Source organism: Pseudonaja textilis, chromosome 2 (genome assembly GCF_049901715.1).
Source record: "Pseudonaja textilis isolate UNSWEBS1 chromosome 2, rPseTex1.2, whole genome shotgun sequence".
Taxonomy (NCBI): Eukaryota; Metazoa; Chordata; class Lepidosauria; order Squamata; family Elapidae; genus Pseudonaja; species Pseudonaja textilis.
In genome coordinates this window covers 176,145,492-176,170,436 of record NC_141991.1, presented here as the reverse complement: position 1 = coordinate 176,170,436, position 24,945 = coordinate 176,145,492, and the positions used below count along the sequence as shown (strand labels likewise).

The 24,945-nt window shown below is 38.6% G+C and overlaps 1 protein-coding gene across 2 annotated transcripts in view; it reads left to right on the top strand.

Annotated features, from left to right (window-relative positions):
* LPAR1 (lysophosphatidic acid receptor 1) overlaps positions 1–24,945 on the top strand; it is a 68,030-nt gene that overhangs the window by 26,413 nt on the left and 16,672 nt on the right. Inside the window, exons 2-4 of one of the 2 annotated variants that reach the window (XM_087926529.1) lie at positions 5,721–5,884; positions 13,274–14,021; positions 21,773–22,126. In XM_087926529.1, the coding sequence (XP_087782655.1) occupies positions 5,828–5,884; positions 13,274–14,021; positions 21,773–21,891 (924 nt within the window). In that variant the 5' untranslated portion in view covers positions 5,721–5,827 and the 3' untranslated portion in view covers positions 21,892–22,126. Of the gene's footprint in view, positions 1–5,720; positions 5,885–13,273; positions 14,022–21,772; positions 22,127–24,945 lie in introns of those variants that run through there. The other variant, XM_026713463.2, reaches the window with a different exon arrangement.

The following is a 24,945-nucleotide window of genomic DNA, read 5'->3' as shown; positions in this document are numbered from 1 at the left end:
GGAGCAGGCCACTTTGCCTTCCAGTTCTGTCCCTCTCATCTTTCTTTCTTTCTTTCTTTCTTTCTTTCTTTCTTTCTTTCTTTCTTTCTTTCTTTCTTTCTTTCTTTCTTTCTTTCTTTCTTTCTTTCTGAAACTGCCCATCTGCTTCACAGATTGATTCTGGGCCATATGTTAGTAAAAAAGATTAAAACATAAAAACAGTATTTGAAATTTATAATTTTAAAAAGGCAATGATGGATTAAAATTAATATTAAATATATATTAAAAGGCAAGGGAGGGCTTTCAGGGTGCTAAACAGCCCGAAGGATACATGCTCTTTTGTGAGCCTCAATCAAGGCCATGGAGCCATGTCTTTAACACCTTTTCAAAAGGCCGGAAGAATGGACTCCATATTTATCCTGTACCTTATAATAATAAAGTAATTCAGCCTCTAAATGTATTTTTAAAACTTTAAAAATTACAAAAAGTCACAGATCTGTTGCTTCTTTTTGCCAAGTGAAGGAACTAGAAGATGCTGTGATATTCACATGACATGTTCTGCCTTACACTGTCAATTACAAAGAAAAATTAGTATTAGAAAAAAGAGAATTTTTTTTCCAGCTTCACTATTCTTTCCAGCCCTAGGACAAAACTTTGTCTTTGTAACTTCCATAATTGCAGTTCAAGTGAAAAACAAATGTTAACATCCAAATACTCAATAAGTTCATTTAGAAAGGCCTTTAATGGTCAGGATAGAAGCTTTATAAAGCTTTCCTTGGCCAGAAGTTGGCTTCATTGTGATATTTTGTAAGAGGAGAATTAAAACAAATGAATTACCAGTCTTTCCATTATCTCAGTGCTTACATTAGTGTTTTGTTTTCCTGAAGTTGATTCTTCAAATTGTAAAAGTAATTTACAATTCAGGAAAACAAAACATAAGAAATGTATTGATATATTAGTCCTGGAACATACAGTACTAATTGTATATTAATTACTCCCCTGTGTCCATATTTGTAGAACTGCACTGTCCACATCACAGATTGAGCCTGGTAGATTACCGGATGAATCTGGTAACTCTGAAAAAGGTCATTGCTTTACTGCTGATATACATTGTAGATTATCAACTTTATGTTAAGTAAACATGATACATGCTTGACATAAATTTATACTTTAAACGCTGTGATTTTTAGATCTGGAAGTTCAAAATATAATTCCTTTGAGATGTAGATTTGTAATTCCTTTGATTCTTTTGTACACTTAGACAGGCATTATCTTTTTATACACACACACACACACACACACACACACACACACACACACGTGTATGTGTGTGTGTATGTTTGTATGTATGTATGTATGTGAAAAAAAAAATCCAAATAATACATGTAGTCCAAACCCTGGACTAACCTAAAATAGCTGTTCTGCAATTACAAGTCGGTTCATTTATCTACGTCAGTCACTAGAAATTTTTAGTGCACATGTGGGCTACACTTCCATTTTGGGAATAGCAAGGACCAGGTCAGTTTCCAGCAAGACAGGAATCATTTATCATTTGACTGGAGGTGAAATTGCTGACTTGGCATCTTTTATTGAGTGAGTCTAGTATAGAATTGACACAGCTAGGACAACCTGGGTTCTTGCAAATAATACTTTGCCTTATTTACCTTCTAACTAGTTGCTAAAACTTATTTCCTTTCTCTCAGATGAGCTTCAGTGACATTTTGACCTTCTCAATAAAATGTGTTCTCTCTGTGTTAAAAGGAAGTGAGTCATCAGTAGAAAGCAATTGAGGATCACTGATTTCTTTTTGAAACTTAGTTCTACCTCTTTCGATAATTAAACCAAATGTAGTTTCCACATCTTAACTGATGCTCTTTTCTGAAAATGGGGAAGAGGATCCATTTAGGTGATCCCTGTGGGATCTGATAAGTTTTCGAATGCTCTAGGGGATTTTTTCCTGGACCTCTGATTAGAGTTGGGGTAGTACACATAGTATTATTGAACCACCTATGGATGGATACCTATGATGTGGTGCCAAGTGTTCATGTTTTGTCCCAATGCTATCTAAAATTTATAATATTTATAATGAAACAGTTAGATGTGATTGTTAGGAGTTTTGGGATTACATGTCAACATGCAGGTGACACTGAGCTCTATTTCCCTATCTTATCTAGATCAGAAGAAATTGTGCATGTCATTAACAAATGCCTGGATACACTGATGGGTTGGATAAGGGCCAACAAATACCAATATAGGTAGTCCTCGATTTATGACCATAATTGAGGCCCAAGTTTCTGTTGCTAAGCAAGATAGTTGTTAAGTGAGTTCTGTTCCCTTTTACAACCTTCCTTGCTGCAATTGTTAAATGAATCACTGAAGTAGTTAAATTAGTAGCACAGTTGTTGAATCTGCCTTTCCCATTGACTTTGTTTGTCAGAAAGTCTCAAAAAGTGATCACATGATTCTGGGATACGGCAACTGTTATAAATATGAGTCGGTTACCAAATGCCTGGATTTTAATTACGTGACCATGACGCTGCTACAACAGTTGCAAATGTGAAAAATGGTCATAAGTCACTTTTTTCAGTGTGGTTGTAAGTTCGAACAGTCACTAAATGAATTGTTGTAGCTTGAGGACTACCTGTAAAGCAAAGACTTCAGGGCTTTGTGGTTCCTGGGTCTGAAAATTCTAAATAGAGCTATGTACATTCTTCAAGAAGTAGTTGATGTGACCTTTGTGTCAGCGTTGTCAGGATGGCTAGCAATGTTTACTTTCAGGTTGTTTATGCCCAAAAAGGGAATAGTCAACATACAATCTGCCTTGCTAAATCTGTTCATTTCTTAGACTATTGCGATGCATTTTATGTGGATTGCCATTGAACTTTGTCTAGAAGTTGCAAAAAGGTTATAGGCGAGGCAGCCCAACTATGCATATGTTGGCAGAAAGCTGGCTAGGTGGGAGAACCCGGTGCGAAGAAGCCAATATCCACGCAGGATTGAGGAAAGGCAAAACTCTTTTATATCTGTACAGTTTCACATCCAAGAAGCATGTCAGAAATCAGGGACAGTTATTTTTATACAATTTATTACAGCACGGGTGTCAAACTCGCAGTGTCACGTTGCCATCATGTGGCGTATCGCGTCATTTTTCCCTTCGTGGAGCTGGGGTGGGCGTGGGCTGTGCGTGACGCATCCAGCCCGCGGGCCACCAGTTTGACACCCCTGTATACAGGAAACAAATGTAAAAGAATTGTTGATTGGTTACCAAGTTACATGATAGTCGCACATGCGCACAAAGCAGAGCCATTCCATAATTCTCCATTAATTATTTATTATCATACACTGTAAGTTGACCATCTCTGGATGTGTCCTATGGTAGTCCTCAACATATGATCACAATTGAGCCCCAAATTTCTGTTGCTAAGCGAATTTTCTTAACTTTGTTAGACCTTGCTTGTTGAATGTTGCTGGTCAAAAGATCGCAAAAGGTGATCAAGTGATCCCAGGACACTGCAACCATCATAAATATGAACCAGTTACCAATTTTGGTCACATGATCCCAGGGATGCTGCAGTGGTCACAACTGAAAAATGGTCATTAATCACTTTTTTCCCAGTGCCGTTGTAACTTTGAACAATCACTAAATGAACTGTTATAAGTCGAGGATTATCTGTATGCATGATGAACTTTGCTTACCTTCAGACCCTTGTTCGGAGATTACCAGCTGCTGCTTAAGCTAAATATCAAGTCACCTTCCTTAATAACGGGTTCATTTGCAAGGTATCTTATAAGCAGCTAAGTGTAGTTAGCCTATGTTGGAGACATTTGTAGTCAGCCCTACTATGTGTTTGTGATTGACTTCCCAACTCTTGCCAAAAGATGTTATAAAAATGCTACTTCTTGCAGGAAAAGGCATAACTAATAACTGCTAAAGTTAATTCACAACTTATCAAAGCCTCTAATTACTTATTAAGAAGTTAATAAATCACAAGACCCTCAAACTGAAGTGGGTATCATACCTATAAGTAAAAACTAGGCAAATTTCCACTCTTCCTACACGTATGTTATATCTGTGGAAACAACTCCAGTTAGCTACAGAGCTGGAGTCAAAGTTTTGGTTACGATACGGAAGGACAACTTGTAATCAGATTACCTACCAATTTTTTCCTTGTTATAGCCCAAGTTAGTTACTAAGCTAATCAGGGTTCTGTCAAGTGTACTACGAATCACTGACTTCCCCCAGTAGGTACTTATAGGTGGGTCTTTTCTGTGGTAGTATCGTGTTTTTTGTTCCCTGAAATTCAGGAGCTGTCTGATACATTTCCTTTTAGGTATCTTTTTACATCCTGGCCTTCCCTGTATGAATTGTGGGAGATTGGTTCAATTTTCCCTAATCATCTTAAATGCATTTCTTTGATTATGGTTGATATTGTTTAACACCGCTTTATGTACTGTATTATTGAATTATGTATTTTATTGGTGTGTTTACAGTAAGCTGTTCTGAGGTGTTATGGCATAGCAAGCAGTATCTAAATATACTAGATGGTGATGATATTGATGGTGGATGATACGATGGATGGGTGGAATTGGTGGGACTGATCAAGGCAGGATTTTCCATTTTCTTCTCGATTAGTTGGGTTTTGTTCTTCCCTCCTTTCCCTCCCCTCTCTCTCTTTCATTATTTCATTTGTTATTTTGAGGTAATTTTAAAATTTACATTATAATTTTAATATGTTTTCCACTTCGTCAACATTGTCCTATTGATTTTTGGATTTTTGCACTGACAAGTTCCTACAAGATTGTTGGAGAAAGCTTCAGGAGTCACAAAACAGTTTAGGCTAACAGTTTTGATCAAGCAAGATACCTCCAATGAATTTGGGAAAGTTCCACTCCAAATCCCTCACTACCCTAAAAGCCAGGACTTGGATGCAGGAGGATCTATCATGTAATGTAAAAGTATGTGGCACATCTAGATAGATAACACTTCAAATCATGAAATATGTGGTATCTGATGGAATTAGGATCATATTGCCTCCTTCTCTTCATCTGAACTTGGAAATAAATGTTTAAAAGCTTCTGCTTCTAATCAGTGCCAAATTATAGGTTCTACTACATACAAAGGCAGCAAACTAAGCTTCCCCAACTAACAGTTTGTTGCACTTAAAGACAACAGGAAAATATTACTTCCTAATGAGGAACAGAAACGTCTAATCTCTTCCCCCATTGATAAAGGAAGGAAGGAAGGAGTATGCAAGATCAGGGCTATAGTGTTTCTTCCCACTCTTCCAGTTTGTGGTTTGGGATAAGAACATTGAAGAACCCTGCATTTTCTAGTAGGCAAAAGGACAAATATATATTTAACCAGCACAAAAGTTTCTAAATATTTTTAGGATTCTGGAGGTAGTGCTAACATTAAGGCTAACCTACAACTTAAAAACTTTTGCTTGAATGCACTTCCTAATTCTGCAGAAATCCATGAGTTATTTTTTTTAAATAGATTTTGATTTTAGTTCGTGGCTTGTGATATATAATTTCTAAACAAAAGAATATATTGTTAATGTAACAACTGTTGAAAGCTGTATGTATTTTTCTATATTGACATTTTATATTAGGCATTAAAAAATGTGCATGTTCTTATGCATTTTGCTTTTTGTTAAATGGTTATTCATCTAAAAAGGTTGTGCTATTGAGAATTGTGTTTAATCTCTCCTAAGGTTTTAAAGACTATTTCTGTCTTTTAGGGATAAATATCAGCATGACTGAGAACTGATCAAGAATTTATTCATAACACCTGAAGTGTAGAAGACAGAAAGTTCTTTAAAAAAATAATCCATTTTCCTGGGTAAATATGGCAGATCCTTCAGCGGAAGTACCTTTTTTCATGCCACAGCCAGAAATAATTGAAGTAAGTTGAAAAAGTTCTAAACTTAACTGTGCTCTTTCATATACAACTTTGATGCCTCCAAACTAGCAGACTTTAGATATCTCAGATTTTATGTTATATGATCATGTGATTTCCTTATGGCAGAATTGGCCAGTAAATTAGTAAGGATTTATTAATAGTAATATCACTTAGACTTATATATTGCTTCACAGTACTATGCAACCCTCTCTAAGCAGTTTACAGAGTTCAGCATATTGGCTCCAACAATCTGGATCCTCATTTTACCAACCTTGGAAGGATGGAAAGCTGAGTCAACTTTGAGCCTGTCACAATCAAACTGCCGGCAGTGTAGTAAGTTAGCCTGCAATACTTTATTCTAATCACTGCACCGCCATGACTCTTTCATTTTAATGATTGCGCTGATCTTCTATTTTTTAAAAAAAACAAAACAAAATTAAGACATTTTGTTGTGAGGAAGTAATAAAGATAGGTCTAAAGATATAATTGTGACAGCTTTGGATGAGATTCAAATCCTTTCAAAAACACAACTAAGGAAACTTCCAGGACTTTGTAGAATTTGAAATATCTTTTATTTTCTCCTTACTTCAACACATGGAGTAAGTGGTGTTCCAAGACATAAGTTATATCCAATGGGACGCTGGAGTTGTTTTCATACCTTTGCCTGGCCTGCCCTCGGTGAGGTGTCACTAAAGGGATCATTGTTTGCATTGCCACAGCATTCTATTTACCTAGTGGTTTTATACGTAAATATGATCAAGGAAAATCTAGCACAGCAAGGAAAACCTTAGGGCAAATCTACACAATCTCCTTGTCCTGGAATGAGAACAGACTACTGTCTTTTTCTCAAGGGCATGTCTTCAGGACTCTGCCTGCAGTGTCCTCCTGGAGCTGAAGCAGACCAAAGATGGTTTAAGATGGTATGTTCTAAAAGTGTTTTTTCTAATATACCACCTGAGGGATCTGCATGTAGGCAATAAAGAATGTATGGATAAGCTTGGAGGAAGCAACCATAAATTTGCGGGCAGTGCTGTGACTTTCGGTTCTGCTGGTTTCCTGGGACACCATCCTCCTCATTCTTTTCCCTGACTTCTTTTCCTGTCCTGTCAGGCCTTTCCTTACGATGAAGCATAGAGCTAATAAAAACATATATTGTATTTCATATATGACATTCTGAAACAATAAAAGTAGCTCGTACATTATATGTAAGAACACTAACTATACAACGTGAAGATGGTTTGTGACAAAAACAAATGGGAAAAAAACTGATTCAATTTATTGAATAGCAGAAAATATGCATTAGAACCAAATGATGTATTTCTTGGTTCCTAGATTTTCTAATAAAGATGCATTATCCACATACAGTAATACAGCTGAATCATTGATAATTGGAATGTTCCTTAGAGATCATCTAATCCAATTTCTTACTCAGATCTGAAGCATCCATGACTTGTGGCCTTTGTTTACGCACCTGTACAAAGAAGACTCTGTGGCATTGTAGAACAGTTTTTATTGTTAGAAAATTATTCATCATGTCCAATGAAATCTATTCCATTGTAATTTAAACCCATTGTTTTTTGTCTTGTCTTCTCAACTCTGTGCGGTTTCTTTGTGTTGCAGAAGTTAAAGATTAAGACTGGCACTGGAGAGACCCAGATTTTGATACACTGAAATTAGCTGAGTGACTATGGGCCAGTCACCTCTCTCAAATAAACCTACTTCACAAAGTTGTTGTGGAGGGTGGGAGAATGGAGAAGGGAATGCAATGTTCAATGCCCCGAGTTCCTGAATGAAAGACAAGATACAGTCATACAAATAAATAAACAACTCGGACACAATTTTGTCCGGTCCTCTATATGAGAACCCTTCAGATACTAGAAGACAACTAGCATTTCACCCCACAGTCTTCTCTTCTCCAGACTTGAGATACACAACATATCCAGCAATTCCTTTTAAAGTTTTCTTTCCAAGCCTCTTCTTGATTGCTTTCCTATAGACATCTTCTAATTTGTCAGTATCCTTTATAAAATGAAGTCAGTAAAATAACATATTTTATAACAATTTTTGGGAACTTGAGCTTTTGGATAAGTTTTTTTGCAATAAATGTTTGGGTATTTAAAGTATTGCATTATTATTTTTGACAGCCAGTTTGGAGTAGCGGTTAAGAAACCAGGCTAGAAACTAGGAGACAAAGTACACAAAGTACACAAAGAGTACACAAAGCCACCTGGGAGACTTTGGGCCAGTCTCTCTCACTTAGCCCTAACAAGGAGGCAATAGCAAACCATTTTCTGGGACTTGTCCACTTGCAATATCTTGTCCAGGAAGTCACTAGAGGTCAAGACTGAATTGAAGATGCATGCATGTGCACACACATACACAGATCCATATAATTTCTCTTCCTTGAAAGTTTTACATTATGGCCCTGGATGATATTTTCATATCTTCCGTCTGTTTTGATAGTCTGTAGTACAAAATAATATTTTTATGGGTACTGTATTCTTACCCACATGCTCTCAAGTAGTTCTCAGACTGAGATTCCCGAATCTTAGTACATGTTTGCACATTCTTCACACATAATACCATTCTCCCTCCCCCCCCCCCCCATTTTCCCCCCTTCTCTTGTGTCCTTCTGTATAAGTTATACTTTTCATTTGTAAACTTTGTCCCACCAGCTTTCAGTCATAGCTACTGAGTCATATTAGCCTTTCTACGTTAAGATTTCTAATTTTTCCTTTTTTATTCCTGATAAGCTATTCATTTGTGCCAAGGGACTGGACTCCCTGGGATGTATCATTTGATTTATTCCTGGTGGTATTCACATGCTTGTTGCTCTGTTCCTCCAGAGTCTGCATATTCCTCCCAATCCCATTCTTAGTATACAGCAATCATAGGTGCTCCAACACTGGAGGTTTTTAAGAAGAGATTGGACAACCATTTGTCTGAAACGATATAGGGTTTCCTGCTTGCTCAGGAGGTTGGACTAAAAGACCTCCAAGATCCCTTCCAACTCTATTATTCTGTTCTGTTTTGTTTTCTGTTGCTTACACAACTGAATTTAAAGCCCTATGCATTCAGTTTACAAGATACTTTCCAAACAGGTGGAATTCTTCCCAATTCTGGCAAGGTGTAACTTAACTTTTGCTACGAATCCCTCAGTTTAGAAATATATCCCAGCATCAAATATTCAAATGATTCCTGTCTACATAGCTGCTAGACTTCTGTCTTCTTGGGTCATGCCCTTTGTCCTAAAATTATAAAGAAAAAACATCTGAATGTCCAGCTCCTTCGTCCTTTGTCAGGAACTTTGTTGGCTCTTGGAACGTCTTCATAGCTATGACTGGCCACGTCATTATTCCCAAATGAATCAATAAGTCAGACAGAACTTTGAAAGTAAAAGATGATCACCAATGATTTCCTGTTCTTAACACTTTCATTGGCACACACAATAAATGCTGCTGCTTTTTAATCTGCATTGAAGGCTAATATTGAAGAATTTTCTCCAGTACTTTTGCACTATAAAGACTAACACTTCAAAGATAAGATCTTAACATCCCATATCAGTCAGTGACCTTGCCTAAACCCCTCTATCTCAGGGATTTAAAAAAGGTATTTTATTTCTTCTGGGACCTTAGTTTTAATGCCGACTTAATAGCTAGGTTTTTTTTGTTTTCCAAATAAATTTATTAACTAATTTTTGTCAATCTTGCAAAAGTTTTTCTGGGACTGAAAGTAGCACCATTTAAAATTTAAAAAAAATATCTTAGGTGATCATTTTAATAATCATAACTGATGCTAACCCAAGACAGTTTTAATTTTTTCTGCCTTTCAAAACATTGAATTTCTCTCCACAATTTGGTGTAACGATTGTCAAATAAGTCTTTGTTACTGCCTGTCAAATATAGTCCCAAATGTTTTGTAGAACCTTTTATTTAGTGTCAACCTGACTCTTTCTACACAAAGCTTTCTTTTTCTTGGGATAAGTGTCTTATCTTTGTGTTTACACATTGTTATATCTTGAGAATTTACCAAAAGTTTTGTTTTAGTTAGCTATTTATTGCATGTTGAAGCTGCATCATGATGATGTATGCATCATCCACATAGTATTTTGATGAGATAATGAATTTACTTCTATAAATATACTAAATTAATTGATGAATTTTACATTTTATAATTGTGAACCTTTATTTGTTAAATATATTTTTCTTTATCCAGGGCTCATTTCTCTTTTTTCTCTATTGCAGTAGCTATTCATTCTGATCCTTTATTAAATATTTAATAAAGAAATTATTAAATATTAAAAAGTCAGGCTATTGGTCTATTTCAGGGGTCTTCAAACTTGACAACTTTACTCTCAGAATTCCTCCTCCAGTCATGTTAGCTCAGGAATTCTGAGAGTTGAAGTCCACAACTCTTAAACTTGCCAAGCTTGAAGACCTTTGGTCTATTTAGTCCACTATATTGATGATATTCCAGACAGACATTTTTTCAACTGCTCTTGGGGTTGCTGCCATTGAACCAGAAATCTTTTACACAGCACATTCACATTACCAATGCACTGTATTTCTTGGATAAAAAAACCAAGTAAACAAGCAAACTTGTATAAGGTTTATACACATGCCACTGGACAATTCAGTTTAACACAACTCCAACAAGCAAGTATGCTATAACATTTCTATAATCTATAGCAGGGGTCTTCAAACTTGACAGCTTTAAGACTTGTGGACTTCAACTCCAAGAATTCCTCCTCCAGTCATGTTAGCTCAGGAATTATGGGAGTTGAAGTCCACAAGTCATAAACTTGCCCTTGATCTGTAGGAATAAAAGGTTAGAATTATCCCTTTCAGAATGTCACACTTTGCATTATAAGTTATATTCATTTGTCTTTTCTTAGCTCTCCCTAAAACATATTGTTTTCCCCTTTTTAAAAACTCATCTTTGTGTGTGTGTATATGTGTGTGTGTGTGTAGTAATTTCAGAATGCATAAATAGTAAGAAAGGTCAGCATTTTCTTCCATTTTTTTTAAACAAGTGGTTTGTGGAGGATTTAATCATAGTTTCCAATAGGGACAGTGGCTGTTTGTAATCATAGCTTCCAATGAGATCTGTGACCTTTTGCATAAGTTGTGTCACTTCCTAATTTTATTTTGTTTACAGTAACACACATTCCCTTTGCTCTGGATTGTCCAGCTTTGGATTGTCCAGTCTGGGAGTTGAAGTGCACAAATCTTACAGTTTCTGAAGTTGAGAAACACTGCTCTAGACAAAAATTACACAATAGCAGGAAATATTAGATAGGTTACAAAAAGAAACAGAATTGCAATAAAATATTCTCATAGTTCTGCTCATTTATTTGTTATTGAAATAAATAAATGCACACCTAAATTGTACATTTATGCCAAGGATTGAAGTTTTAGGCAGTTAGTGCAAAGTCTGGATGGACATGAAGATACAGTATAAAACAGGAAGCAGAATGGATACCAGAAACTGTGGTATTCCTCTTGCCCCAAAATACAGTCTTTATCCGCTCTCTGATTTCTGGTGGGCAGCAGTAGGAGAAACACACATTTCCAAAAAGAATAAGAAAAATATTTGAAGCCTAAAAGTTTAGCACATTACCAATCTGTATGACACAAATAATAGCTCTTTTTTTTTCTTATTGTACTTAGGGTAAAGCTTCAATCTGTATTATTAATAGTTTGACAGAGTTAAAAACAAAATGAGAGGTTTGCAGAAGGGACCATATATGAAATGAGGAGGTAAAAAGTACATGTTAACAGGAATGTAAAAAGTACAAGCGAACATTACTTTAAAACAAGAAAAGACTTCAGTGTAATATTCATATTGTGAGTAGTCAATATTGTGGAAGAGTAACGGGAAGAGGAGATGGGGGTATATGAATTTCACAGTCCCTAAAAGAGGCTGGATGGCAGTGAGGATCATTGTAGTGATAACAGTTATTTGCTCCCGACTCTCTCACAACCACCATCACCTCCAACATCATTTCTCTTGCAAGTTAGATGCCTCCATACTGCCTTAACAAAAGGCAATTCTGAATTTCGTCACTTCTACTGCACATTCAGTGCAAGCCAGAGCACAGTTTTGTTCTTCTCCTGTTGACTTTCTAACAAGAAGAAAGGAAAGAAAAACTAGTTGACTGTATATCAAGAAAGATCAGCACTTGCAAAGTTAATCTGGGTATTCCCTGCCCTCAGCACTAATTTTGACAAAGATGTTTGCTTTCTATAGTTTTCAAACTGATTGTTCTTCATAAATACAATTATGAAAAGATGCAACAAGACAGAGACGCCCTCTTCCGGGGTTCTTTTGTGAGAGCACCAAGTATGAGTAGGCACAATGGGAATAGATACATTTACTCTGCCTCTCCTAGGCATTCTTGGTACATTCTACATATAGAAGGAATTGTGTACAAAGTAGACCCTATTCTGTCTGTTAATTTATGTGAACTTATGCCCATAGAGATTCTTTCTGAGATGTACTCAGAGGGAACATTAAAATACTGATTTTTTAAAAGGATTCCAATATTCTTGCTAGAGCTTCCGTGGTTAAAGCTAATTCTCCTCTGCAAAAAATCCATTCCTATCACAAGGTTGACAAAAATAGCGAGCAGAAGAATTAACCCGTTTCCTACCTGCAGAGCTTTCACAAAAAGAAGACATTGGCAGAAGAGTGTGGCGAAGATAGTATCATTGTAAAGGTTCATTTCCTGAATATTCTCTTTTTATACCATGTAAGAAATGGAAAATCTACCGGGTACATACAGCAAGTCAGAAAATTATTTCATCTTTAAAGGATTGTATCAAATACGTTGTTATTTGTATATTACACAATGTGAAAGTGGCAGTAGGTAGCTTTGTCCATTAGTCAAAGTATCTTAATAATAAAATAATGAAAAGTTCAAATAAAATGACAATAAAGTGACAGACACAGCACATTTTATTTAACTTCTATCTGTTAATTTATATAAAATTTCTTCCACCAACGTGTCTATCATAGAAACACCTCACTATCATTTTCAAAACATTTTACAGCCCCAATTTTACTTGAGATGTCATCATAATCTCCTTTGTTTATAAAACTGCTCAACATTCTAGAGCATCCTAGGCAAGTTTAAGACATTCCCCAATGTTGGCTGAGGAATTCTGGGAGCTGTAGTCCAACACCTCTTAAACTTGCTAAGGTTGGAAAACATTGCTCTAGAGCAGGAGTCTCCAACCTTGGCAACTTTAGGATTTGTGGACTTCAACTCCCAGAATTCCTCAGTCAGCTTTGCCAAAGTTGGAGATCCCTGCTCCAGAACAGCTTTTCTTTCTCTGACACTTCAGCACTTTCTCATTCTAACTTCAGATTCTGCTTTCTGTTCTTTTCCAGTCTGCAGGCATGAATGAACCTCAGTGCTACTACAATGAAACCATTGCCTTCTTTTATAACCAAAGTGGGAAAAGTCTAGCAACTGAATGGAACACTGTGAGCAAGCTTGTAATGGGACTTGGGATTACAGTTTGTGTTTTTATCATGCTAGCCAACCTCTTGGTGATGGTGGCCATTTACGTCAACCGGCGTTTTCATTTTCCTATTTATTACCTAATGGCTAACTTAGCGGCTGCTGACTTCTTTGCAGGGCTGGCATATTTTTACCTGATGTTTAACACAGGACCCAACACTAGAAGATTGACTGTCAGCACGTGGCTCCTTCGTCAGGGACTCATTGACACCAGCCTGACTGCTTCAGTTGCCAATTTATTGGCCATTGCCATTGAGAGGCACATCACCGTGTTCCGTATGCAGCTCCATACGCGGATGAGTAATCGGCGAGTGGTGGTGGTAATTGTGGTCATCTGGACTGTGGCCATTGTCATGGGTGCTATACCAAGCGTTGGTTGGAATTGTATCTGTGATCTCACTCACTGTTCTAACATGGCACCACTCTATAGCGACTCTTACTTGGTCTTCTGGGCTGTTTTCAATTTGGTCACCTTTGTAGTCATGGTGGTCTTGTATGCTCATATCTTTGGATACGTGCGCCAGAGGACTATGAGAATGTCAAGACATAGTTCAGGGCCTCGCAGGAACCGGGATACCATGATGAGTCTCCTAAAGACAGTCGTCATTGTGCTTGGTAAGTATTTTCAGATGTAATTTCCCCCACCCTCTTCAAAATAGACAACCTCTATTTCATGGAAATGCTACATGTTGCTTCTAATGTCCATTTTATACTGTCAGCATACAGATCAGTAAGAAGTATTATCCATATTATACAGTCTGTTTTCATGATGTGTAAAAATGTTTAGACTCTATACCAGTAAAATAAAGCGGCTTTGGATCTGGTAGCTCTCCAGTTCCACAAATATTTCATCTGTGGTTTCAAACATGGTCATGTTTCCTTGTGCACGGCTGATTTCTACTCAGGGAGTCCTGTAAGACATAAGGCCGCCGTTTGAAATTGTGGATGTTGAAGATAGTTCTGCTTGTGGTTATGAAGGGCTTTGCACAAATTCACCAATTGCAATCTTTCCTGGAGAGAAGATTTTTCTCAGTGTTACTGATGTCCTCCATTGTGGATTACTGTACTGTGTTCCCCATGGGATTGCTGTTGAAGACTACCCAGAAACTTGAGCCTGCGCTAAAAGCAGTGATGCAGGTGTTAATCAACCTGCCCATGTCTCACCTCTGCTCTGCAAATTGTACTGATTGCCAGTTCGTTTCTGGGTGCAACACAAGGTGCCCACTGTCACTTTGAAAGTCCTTTATAGTTTGGGACCTTTATGGTTCAGGACCTGGATATTTGCAGATCCACTGTCTCCTTGTTGTGCCTATCTGTCTTTAAGAATTGGAAGAGAAGACTTCCGTGGTGGCACAGTGGTTAGAATGCAGTACTGCAGGCTACTTCTGCTGACTGCCAGCTGCCAATAGTTTGGCATTTCGAATCTCACCAGGCTCAAGGTTGACTTAGCCTTCCATCCTCAGTCCTTGGGATGTTATTTATTACACTGTTATTGTCACTCCCTCTACGTAGGCCAGACCAGCAAAACATCTCCACAAGAAGGCTGAAACTACTTTTATACAGAATGGCTATAATAACAGAATCGTGCAAGTCTGATTGTGCTGTTCCTCCCCCTCCTTATACTTCAGTGAATTAGGGAGACATATGTCTGAGCTGGAGGTTATTTGGTCATTCTGGACCTAAAAATGCTTCAGCCCCTTGTTAACCTTGCAATGGAGCTTGCATATCCCTACCAAGGTCATCCTCCTTACTCACTACAGTTGTATTGTTTAGTAATGTTTAGTTTTTAATCTTAGCTACTGTTCTAGGATCTGTAGGCCACGCGGAGTCAGGCAGATTTATTTATTGCATAACAACATAAGCCTTGTTTTGTTTTGTTTTTTAAAAAAGTAAATAATTTAATTCAAATTTCTAATACTACTAGGATAGCATGGAAAGGGGATTCCCTGCAAGTGGCCTCTTTGCTAATGACATCATTCCTGTATGTTGTTTAGTATAACCTAACATCTCTCGGAGCTTCCCTAACCTTGCTACTGCCTGCCTCCTAGGGTTGAGGGAGAGTAAACGCTGGTAGAGGAGAGTATTTGTAATTCAAGTCGAAATTAAGGGTCCTTAGTGCTCTCTGAGTTTGGTTGTTTTCTTGCAGACCATTTCACTCATTATCTTACCTAGTTGGTAAGAATGAAACATCTGCAGCTAAGCAACAAGGACCCCTCAGAGAGGGAATGGCTTAAGGTCAGCCAGCTGGCATTTTGTCCTAAGCTGAAGTAGAATTGAATTTATTGGTTTCCAGCTTGGTACCTTTAACCACTGCGCCAAACTAGATCTTGAATCTATCATTACACTGATAATAACCGTTAGCCTTTAATTCAACTTGTGATTTTTTTTTTCAAATATATAAACACATATGTAGCTCTGAGGTATCAATTTCATTTATACAGTCTGTTTTTAGGGGGGGGTTGTACGTGCATTATATATATCGTGTTTCTCACATAATAAGGCCTGGCCTTATTTTTTTTTTTGACCCCCGAAAAAATGGCTAGGCCGTCTTTTCGGGGGTGACTTAATTCCCCCCCCTTGCATCCTCGGGTGGGCAGGCGGCGACAGCTTGGATGTTCAGGAGACCTTCCACCACTGTTGCTTTCCCTTCTCCCTTGCTGCCGCAGCGTTAGAGCAATGCTGCAGCATTTGGCGCAGCCACATGCGGCCAGTCAGGGCTCCTCTCTGCAACCGGAGCCCTGAGGAGACACTTGGCTTCAGGCGCTCCTGTCACCGCCTTCCCTTTGCCTTCAAAGGTAAAGCGAATTATTTTAAAAACCTCCGCTCATCCCACCAGGGCCGCGCCGGAGCCGTGCGGGCTGGGCAGAGTCGGGAAAGTGAGCCGTGGGTGTTTCCTGGCTCTGCCCAGCCCGCACAGCTCTGGCGCGGTCCTGGTGCGGCCCTGGCAGGATGAGCGGAGGGCCTGGCGGGGAGGCGCTCGCTGCCTTGGTGAGAGTTCTGTCGCCGGGCAGGAGGGCCCACCTGTCAGTTGCGCTGGGCACCCCAACACAGGCAGCACCATATCCGGGCATGCAACAAAGTACTTCCTAACGGCAAGTCCCACCTGCCATTCCCCCCCATTTTGCATGTTTAATATGGGCCTTAATTTGTGGGGAGGGGCTTAATTTTATGCCAATAAATCATGCCGGGGCTTCCTATTGGTGGAGACCGTATTGTTGGAGAAACACGGTGTGTATATATATATATATATATATATATATATATATATACACACACACACATACATACACACACACACAATAAATTTCCTCAACAAGTTCTTTTCCCTTTCGATAAATTAAAGGTTCCCTTCTTATATAACATTGAGGGTTTTTTTACAAACAAGATCCAAATTTGAAAAAATATATCAAGGATGGGAGGAATGTATCTTGTAGTATTGGGGTATTGCCATGCAAGAGATTAAGGTCTGATATTTACATAAATAATAGAATACGAGCTGAAATGTATTATTCACAATATAGTAGATGATGGTACAGGTAGACCTCAACTTACAGCCACAACTGAGCCCAAAATTTATGTAGTTAAGAAAGACATTTGTTAAGTGAATTTACTCCCATTTTACGACCTTTCTTGCCACAAGCATTAAGTGAATCACTGCAGTCAGTAAGTTAGGAACAAGGTTGTTAAGTGAATCTGGCTTCCCCTTTGACTTTGCTAGCCAAAAGGTTGCAAATGGGGATCACATGACCTTGGGAGTCACATGACCTTGGGACACAGCAATGGTCATAATATGCATCTGAAGCATCTGAATTTTGATTACGTGATCATAGAGCTGCTACAAAGGTCGTAAATTTGAAAAATTGTCATAAGTTACTTTTTTCAGTGCCATTGAATGGTCACTAAATTAACTGTTCTAAATCAAGGACTATCTGCATTATGAGATACCCCTGCAGCCGAAGAGCTTCCCCATTTAGTGGACCCTCTTTTGCTAAACCAGAGATCTCCAAACTTGGCCACTTTAAGACTTGTGGACTTCAACTTCAAGAATTCTCCAGATATGCTGGCTGGAGAATTCTGGGAAATGAAGTCCACAAGCCTTAAAGTTGCCAAGTTTGGGGACTCCTGTGCTAAACCTTTTCTAATTACAAACCAGAGCAACACACAATTTAATACTGTACTAACTTTTCTAGATCACAGGATGCCTGAGAAGAACCTCCATTGGTATCAGTACTTTGTTACACAAAGTAACACTATCACATAGTGGACAGTTTCAGATGGAGGAAGTTTGTGCTGCAGATGGCAAAAATCAATTGTTTTAAACCCTTCCCATCTTTCAATGTGAAAGTATCACGCACTGTTTGCTATAAATCCAATTAATTAAAAGTCTTAACTAAAATGTCTATCTGCACGTAAAAAGAGAAAGGAATGTATATAACTAAGTGGAATGTGTTTATACATGATTGAATGGATTTTATGTAGAAAAAGGTTTTGGAAAATATATGGCTTTGTGCGTTCTGCCCTGCTCACTCCTGTCATGTAGACTCTGACAAGCTTATTCAGAGTGAATTTGTTTTGCCAAAAATAAGTTCAGCAGCCCCAACATACAGGAAGTTAATCTACCCTATCATTTCTGCAGAGAAACATATAATATAATGCCTTTGAAATCACTGTATATTCTGTCACTTGGTGACAGAATGGCTTTATACAACTGCTTTCAATGCTCTGCCTTAAGAATTTTACAAAGGAGTAAGGTGAAACAATTGAACTACCTTGTTCATTGATTTATCTTCAGATAATTTTCTTATATGCTTAATTTATTTAATATGTATCCCATCTTTATTATTTTTACAAATAACTCAAGGCGGCAAACATATCCAATGCACCTTCTACCTCCTGCTTTCCCCACAATAACAACTCTGTGAGGTGGATTGGGCTGAGAAAGAGTTTTTTCAGGGTTGACAGAATGACTGGCCCCAAATTGAAACTGTCTTTGTACCACTACCTGAGTCCAACAAGTATTTTTATCATTCATTCAGAAATGGTTGTAGACAGAAAATTATTAAATCAACAGTATTCTTCTGTCTAGATCAGACATGTCAAACCTGCGGGCTGGAATAGCAATAGATCCAGAGTTGGCCTGCGGGGCTGTCCTGGATACGGTGATAGATCAGCCTGTGCTGCCCCGGCCCACCCTGACCATGCCCACCCAGTCAGCCACGATGATCAGGCCACGCCCACCCCAGCCATCCAAACCTGATACGGCCCGCAATGGGATCGAGTTTGACATCGTTGATCTAGATCAGGGGTGGGCAAACTACGGCCCGCGGGCCACATCTGGCCCATTGGTCATTTTAATATGGCCCGCCTCTGAAAAAAAAATTCCCCTCTGAAAAAAAAAATTGGGGCCGGCCAAGAGACCCCGCGCCACACGCCATAAAATAGCACACACAACACGGAGCTGGGCAGCCGCTTCCCTGGTGGCGGGGCCAAGGTCGCCGCCCAGGGAATGCCCACTGCTTTCCCTCCGCCCAGGCTCCGCTCAGGTGTCCGGCTGGGGCTGTCAGGAGTTGCTACCGTGGGCGCAGCTCCGCGCAGCTCCAGTCCCGCATTGCCTTGGGAAAGGAAAAGCAAAACCAGGAGCTGCTGAGCCTGAGCCCCCGGTGCCTCTGCTGCCGTTGCAAAGCACCACCGTGGCTCTTCCTTTTTGCCTTTCCCTTCCCAAGGCAATGCGGGACTGGAGCCGTGCGGAGCTGCGCCGGCGATAGCAACTCTTGATTCAGGGGGCCTCCGAGGGGAGGGGAAGGAAGAGAAGAAGGGTGGGGAGGGTGGTGGGGGGCAATTCCCAAAAAATCTTGTGCTGACCCGGCCCGTCTGTCAAATTTTAAAAGTCAATGTGGCCCCCGAGACAAAAAGTTTGCCCACCCCTGATCTAGATAATAACCATAGCAATAGCACTTAGCCTTATATACCACTTCACAGTGGTTTACAGCCCTCTCTAAGTGGTTTACAGAGTCAACATAATTCCCCTTAACAATCTGGATCCTCATTTTATTCACCTCGGAAGGATGAAAGGCTGAGTCAACCTTGAGCCGGTCAGGATCAAACTGGCAGTTGGCCGAGTTAGCCTGCAATATTGCATTCTAACTACTATGTCACCACAGTAGTTAGATAAATAATAAATAAATATATACATTCTACATTCAGACAGTAATCTTGTTGGAAACTACTCTGGGATAAGAAAAAGTCCAGAATAGAAAAGGGGACCATCAAAAATGAAATTTACTATTCATCTATTGTTCTTTATTACTTAATTATCCCTGACTGTTCAAATAGACTTTTGTGCTATGAATAATGTCTTTGTAAGTTGTATTTATTATTAAAGCTAACCTTTTAACCTGTCCCAAAGTCCACAGCCTGATCTCTTCCAGATCTATTATGCTAATTCTGGCACTAGTCAAGGTGGATGAAAATTGAAATTTAGCACACACATATACACAGGATACTACTAGGAAGGCAAAGATTACAATCCTGCAAGCTTGGGGAATCATTCTTTATTTTATAATTATAATATGGAAAAAGGGGGACGCTTTTCAAGGTCTGGGATGAAAAGTTAACTAATAAGGCTGTATAAAATGACTTTGGACTATCAAAAAGAGATCATTGCTGGGTGATAGGTGCAGGGTGCCATATTGGGTGGTGGGGGGGGATATTCTGCCCTTCAGGCAGCTAAGTAAATCTTTTTAATGTTTTGCCCAACAAAGCAGTGAATGTTCAAATAAAATCTATTCTGCTGAGTTGTTTTAGAGGTCTCCATTACTTAGTTACAAATAACTGAAGCTGATTAGAATTAACACACATAATCATAGTTATGCTACCATAATGAACCCAAAATCCATAGTTTTTGTTTCTTGACATGTTAGCTTATTTGAATTGTGCTACCTATGCATATTTTGCTTCAATTGTTTCAAAGGGTTGTTCCTATTTAGTGTTGAAAGCATTATTTTTGGAATCTATTACTAAGTCCACTATTTTAAAAGTCTGGGACTACAGTACTTTTATTTAGATTTTTCCAGATTTAGATCAGATGAAAGTTAGAGTCAAGGTTCTCCTAAAGTAAAATATTCGATACGTTTGAACAAATAGAAGTTTAACCTGCTGGTTATCCTTCATATTTAAAAGCTGATTATCCTTGGGATTTTTCCAAAGAGCATGCAGTTTACACATCAGGAAGCCTTGTATACAATACAGTTTTGAGAAATTATAGACAGGCTTTTTTGTAGTTGTTGCACCAGTATTTGTACTAGTTGTTGCACCAGTATTTCAGACAAAATATATTTAAGGAAAGAAGGAAGGGAGAAAGGGAAGAAGGAAGGAAGGAAGAAAGGGGAAGGGAGGGAAAGAAGGAAGGAAACAGTTGTATTATTTTGAAAGAGGAAAATTTTTGACAAATAGATCAGGTTTAATGGGAAATAGATAACAATGACACAACTAAGGGCTAGATAAAGCTGAAGATATGTACACTACATAAAAAAACTTCTTTCTCTGATTCATTGTCTAATGCTGAAAAATTTCTAATGACAGCTCCCCAGCTGCTTATACTTGCAGAATGCAAACTGGTTCTAATAGTAACACATGTAGAGCTCTTCAAAAAAATAATTCAAGCACATACAGAATTAAGTCCCATTTCAGTCTTCGTACTAGACTGTAAAATCAGAGATTTATTATACCGCTTTTTAATTTAACCTCCTCCCAGCAATTCAAACAACTCCCTCCCTCTCTCCTTCTCTCTTTGAAGTCAATCCCTTATGAAGGGAGAGGGGGAAGAGGAATAATTCTTTCTAAAGAACAGAAAAGTATTTTTCATATACCCTTCTGCACATGTACAAAGGCCAAACAAGAGAATCTTGTATATCCGTCTCAGAAAAGGCCTGACATTGTGTCTGCCATTTCCTTCCAGCCAAAGCTTTGCTCCAAGAAGATAGCTCCCCTTTCTCCTAAAAGTCGGGCGGGGGGGAACTCTTGATGGCATGAGTGATGTGGAGTCCAGTCGAGTTTCACAAGAGGGTTCATTGTTTTTCCTTATGACTGAAATGACTTGAACCTCTGGCTGGAGCATTCAGGAGCTGGCAAATGGCATCATCCCACAGAATTGCTGAAATGTTGAATCTTGGGGCAGAGTCAAAACAGAAGAGATTTCCCCGTCCTCTTTATGCTCTTTTCTTCCCTCTGAGTAAAATATTTCAAACAGAAGGAAATGATTTCATAGTTTGATCACTTTTCTCATTTTAACAAGGCTGCTTTTGAAATACTCAAAGCAATGGAGAATATAAAAATCCTTTTTCCACAACATGTCTCTTTTCTCCCAGGATTACACAGGAATGATTTATACAGCTTACATAGGAAAGAAAATGGACTTTGGGCAGGCAGAGATTCAAATTATAAAAGGAAAGTTTTATATTTGAAAAGAAACCTTGCAGAATTATAGATTGGTGCAATTTCCAATAGACTGCAATCTTTATCATACTTTACTGAAATCAAATTCCTTAGAAATCACCCTGAAATTTCCCTGAGATACTAAAACAAAAATTTGCCAGTTTATTGTGTGAAATTTCTTAATTTACAATTCAAATGTCATCCATCAAGCCGCACACTCAAGATATTACACTTAACTTTGTCCCATGGCATAAATAGTGTGACAAATAGCCTTGACCCCACAATTGGAACTATCAAGAATACAAAGCCAAGGGTACAGGGATTAACTATGTACTATCAACTTCATCCTGAAGGTCAAGAGCTTCAGCCACTTGTGTGGTAGGGAAATAAATTGCTGTAGGGAGGATATTTTCGATAACAAATATTATTGCAATATTCAACAATTATATTATTCCTAAAATGAGATATGAGCAACATTAATGATAGACGTGCTGCTCATTTTTACAAGACAGTAAACATCCGGTGTTAATTAATATTCCACTAATCATACTTCCCTAATTTGTCAGATCTGGGATGCTGGATCATAATTTCAGTATAAGCCAGAATATACGCAGAAGTCTTAAAGTTGACTTACAACATGTCCTGGTTTGCCTAAAATCTTTCACCTTTGTAGATTGGTGGGGTGAAAATGGAAATTATAGTTAACTGAAGAGATGCTGGTTTGTTCATTTTTACAGTAAAGAGAGGAACAAAGGAATTGAGTGCACATCTACAAGATTCATTCATTAAACTGAGATTATCATTTGAACCTATCCAATGTAAAGGGAAATTATAATACCACCATACATTACTTGGGGATATAAATGGATAAGGATTCACTTGAAAACCACCAAGAACCCATGGGGTTAAACCTAATTAGTGATATACATTTGATACAACCTGTATTGTTGCATTAATTTTTTAATAAGGCATTCATTCTCTTGAATTTAGTCCTTGAGAGTGCTCTGGCACATCAAAGGCTGTGAACTGAGAGTTTTTCGGAGGTAAGTGTTTAAAAAAGCAACAGAATGGAACATTGTTTACACAGCTTCAGCAAAAAATGCTTCTCAGTATATATCCAAGGACTTTTTAGTAGGTATGAGTTTAAGAGAGGTGATGAGAATAGCCCTCCATGGCACAATGATTTTATTTGATCAAAACAATGGCCTTGGCCTCCTTTCACATTTTATATTTTTTATTGTTTGTTTTGGCTTTTTCTATCACTGTTACTAGCAATTCACCTTGGTGTGGTATATTATATTCCTGATAAGCGTGTGCAACAAGGATACGGTATAAAACAGGAAGGAATGTAGAAGCTTGTGGGTCATATGAAGCAACACAATTAATGCTTCTACACTGATACTCAAACTAATACTTGATATGTATCTCTCTCTGGAAAATATGCACAAATTGTAGAAACCTGAATATGAACATTAATGTATTAAAGAAAATTGCATGAGGAGGCAGATATTAAAAATATGTGCTTCCAAAAACTGATAAGAGAAATTATATACAAATACATACACTGCTCAAAAAAATAAAGGGAACACTTAAACAACCCAATGTAACTTCAAGTCAATCACACTTCTGTGAAAAGTGTCCACTTAGGTAGCAACACTGATTGACAATCAATTTCACATGCTGTTGTGCAAATGGAATAGACAACAGGTGGAAAGCATAGGCAGTTAGCAAGACATCCCCAATAAAGGAGTGGTTCTGCAGGTGGTGACCACAGACCACTTCTCAGTTCCTATGCTTTCTGACTGATGGTTTGGTCACTTTTGAATACTGGCGGTGCTTTCACTCTGGTGGTAACATGAGATGGAATCTGCAACACACACAAGTGGCTCAGGTAGTGCAGCTCATCCAGGATGGCACATCAATCACATTACTGAGCCTCATTTTGAGGACAGATACAGATAATCAGAGTTGGAAGGGACCTTGTTAGGTCATCTAGTCCAACCCCGCACCCAAGTGGGAGACCCTACACCATTTCTGACAAATGGCAATCCAATCTCTTCTTGAAAGTCTCAAGTGATGGCGCTCCCACAACTTCCGAGGGCAAGCTGTTCCATTGGTTGATCTCACTGTCAGAAAGTTTCTCCTTATTTCCAGGTTGAATCTCTCCTTGTTCAGTTTCAATCCATTATTCCTTGTCTGGCCTACAGGAGCTTTAGGAAATAGCTTGACCCCTTCCTCTCTGTGGCAGCCCCTCAAATATTGGAAGACCGCTATCATGTCTCCCCTGGTCCTTCTCTTTACTAGACTAGCCAAGCCCAGTTCCTGCAACCATTCGTTGTATGTTTTAGCCTCCAGTCCCCTAATCATCCTGATTGCTCTTCTCTGTACTTTTTCCAGAGCCTCAACATCTTTTTTATAACGTGGTGACCAAAACTGGATGCAGTACTCTAGGTGTAGTCTTACTAAGGCTTTATAGAGTGTTATTAGTACTTCCCTTGATCTTGACTGTATCCCTCTGTTAATACAACTTAGGATTGCATTAGCTTTTTTGGCGGCGGTTGCACACTGCTGGCTCATGTTTAGCTGGTTGTCCACTAAGACTCCAAGATCCCTCTCACAGTTACTGCTATTGAGCCTGGTTTCACCCAGTTTATATGCGTACCTTTGGTTTTTCTTGCCTGAGTGTAGGACTTTACTTTTCTCTACATTGAATTTCATTTTGTTAGATATGTCCCAGTGTTCTAGTCTGTCAAGATCCATCTGGATCTTGGATGTTAGCTATTCCTGCTAGCTTAGTATCATCTGCAAATTTGGTAAGTTCCCCTTCTATTCCCTCATCTAAGTCATTAATGAAGATATTGAAGAGTACTGGGCCTAAGACGGAACCTTGTGGCACCCCACTGCTTACTTCCCTCCATGTAGACTTAGACCCATTAAGGACTACTCGTTGAGTACGGTTTGCCAGCCAGTTGCCAGTCCATCTAGTGGTGGTGCTATCTATTCCACTTTTTTCTAGCTTACTAAGAAGCAGGTTGTGGTCTACTTTATCGAATGCCTCGCTGAAATCTAAATATACTATGTGCACAGTATTTTGCTGGTCTACTAA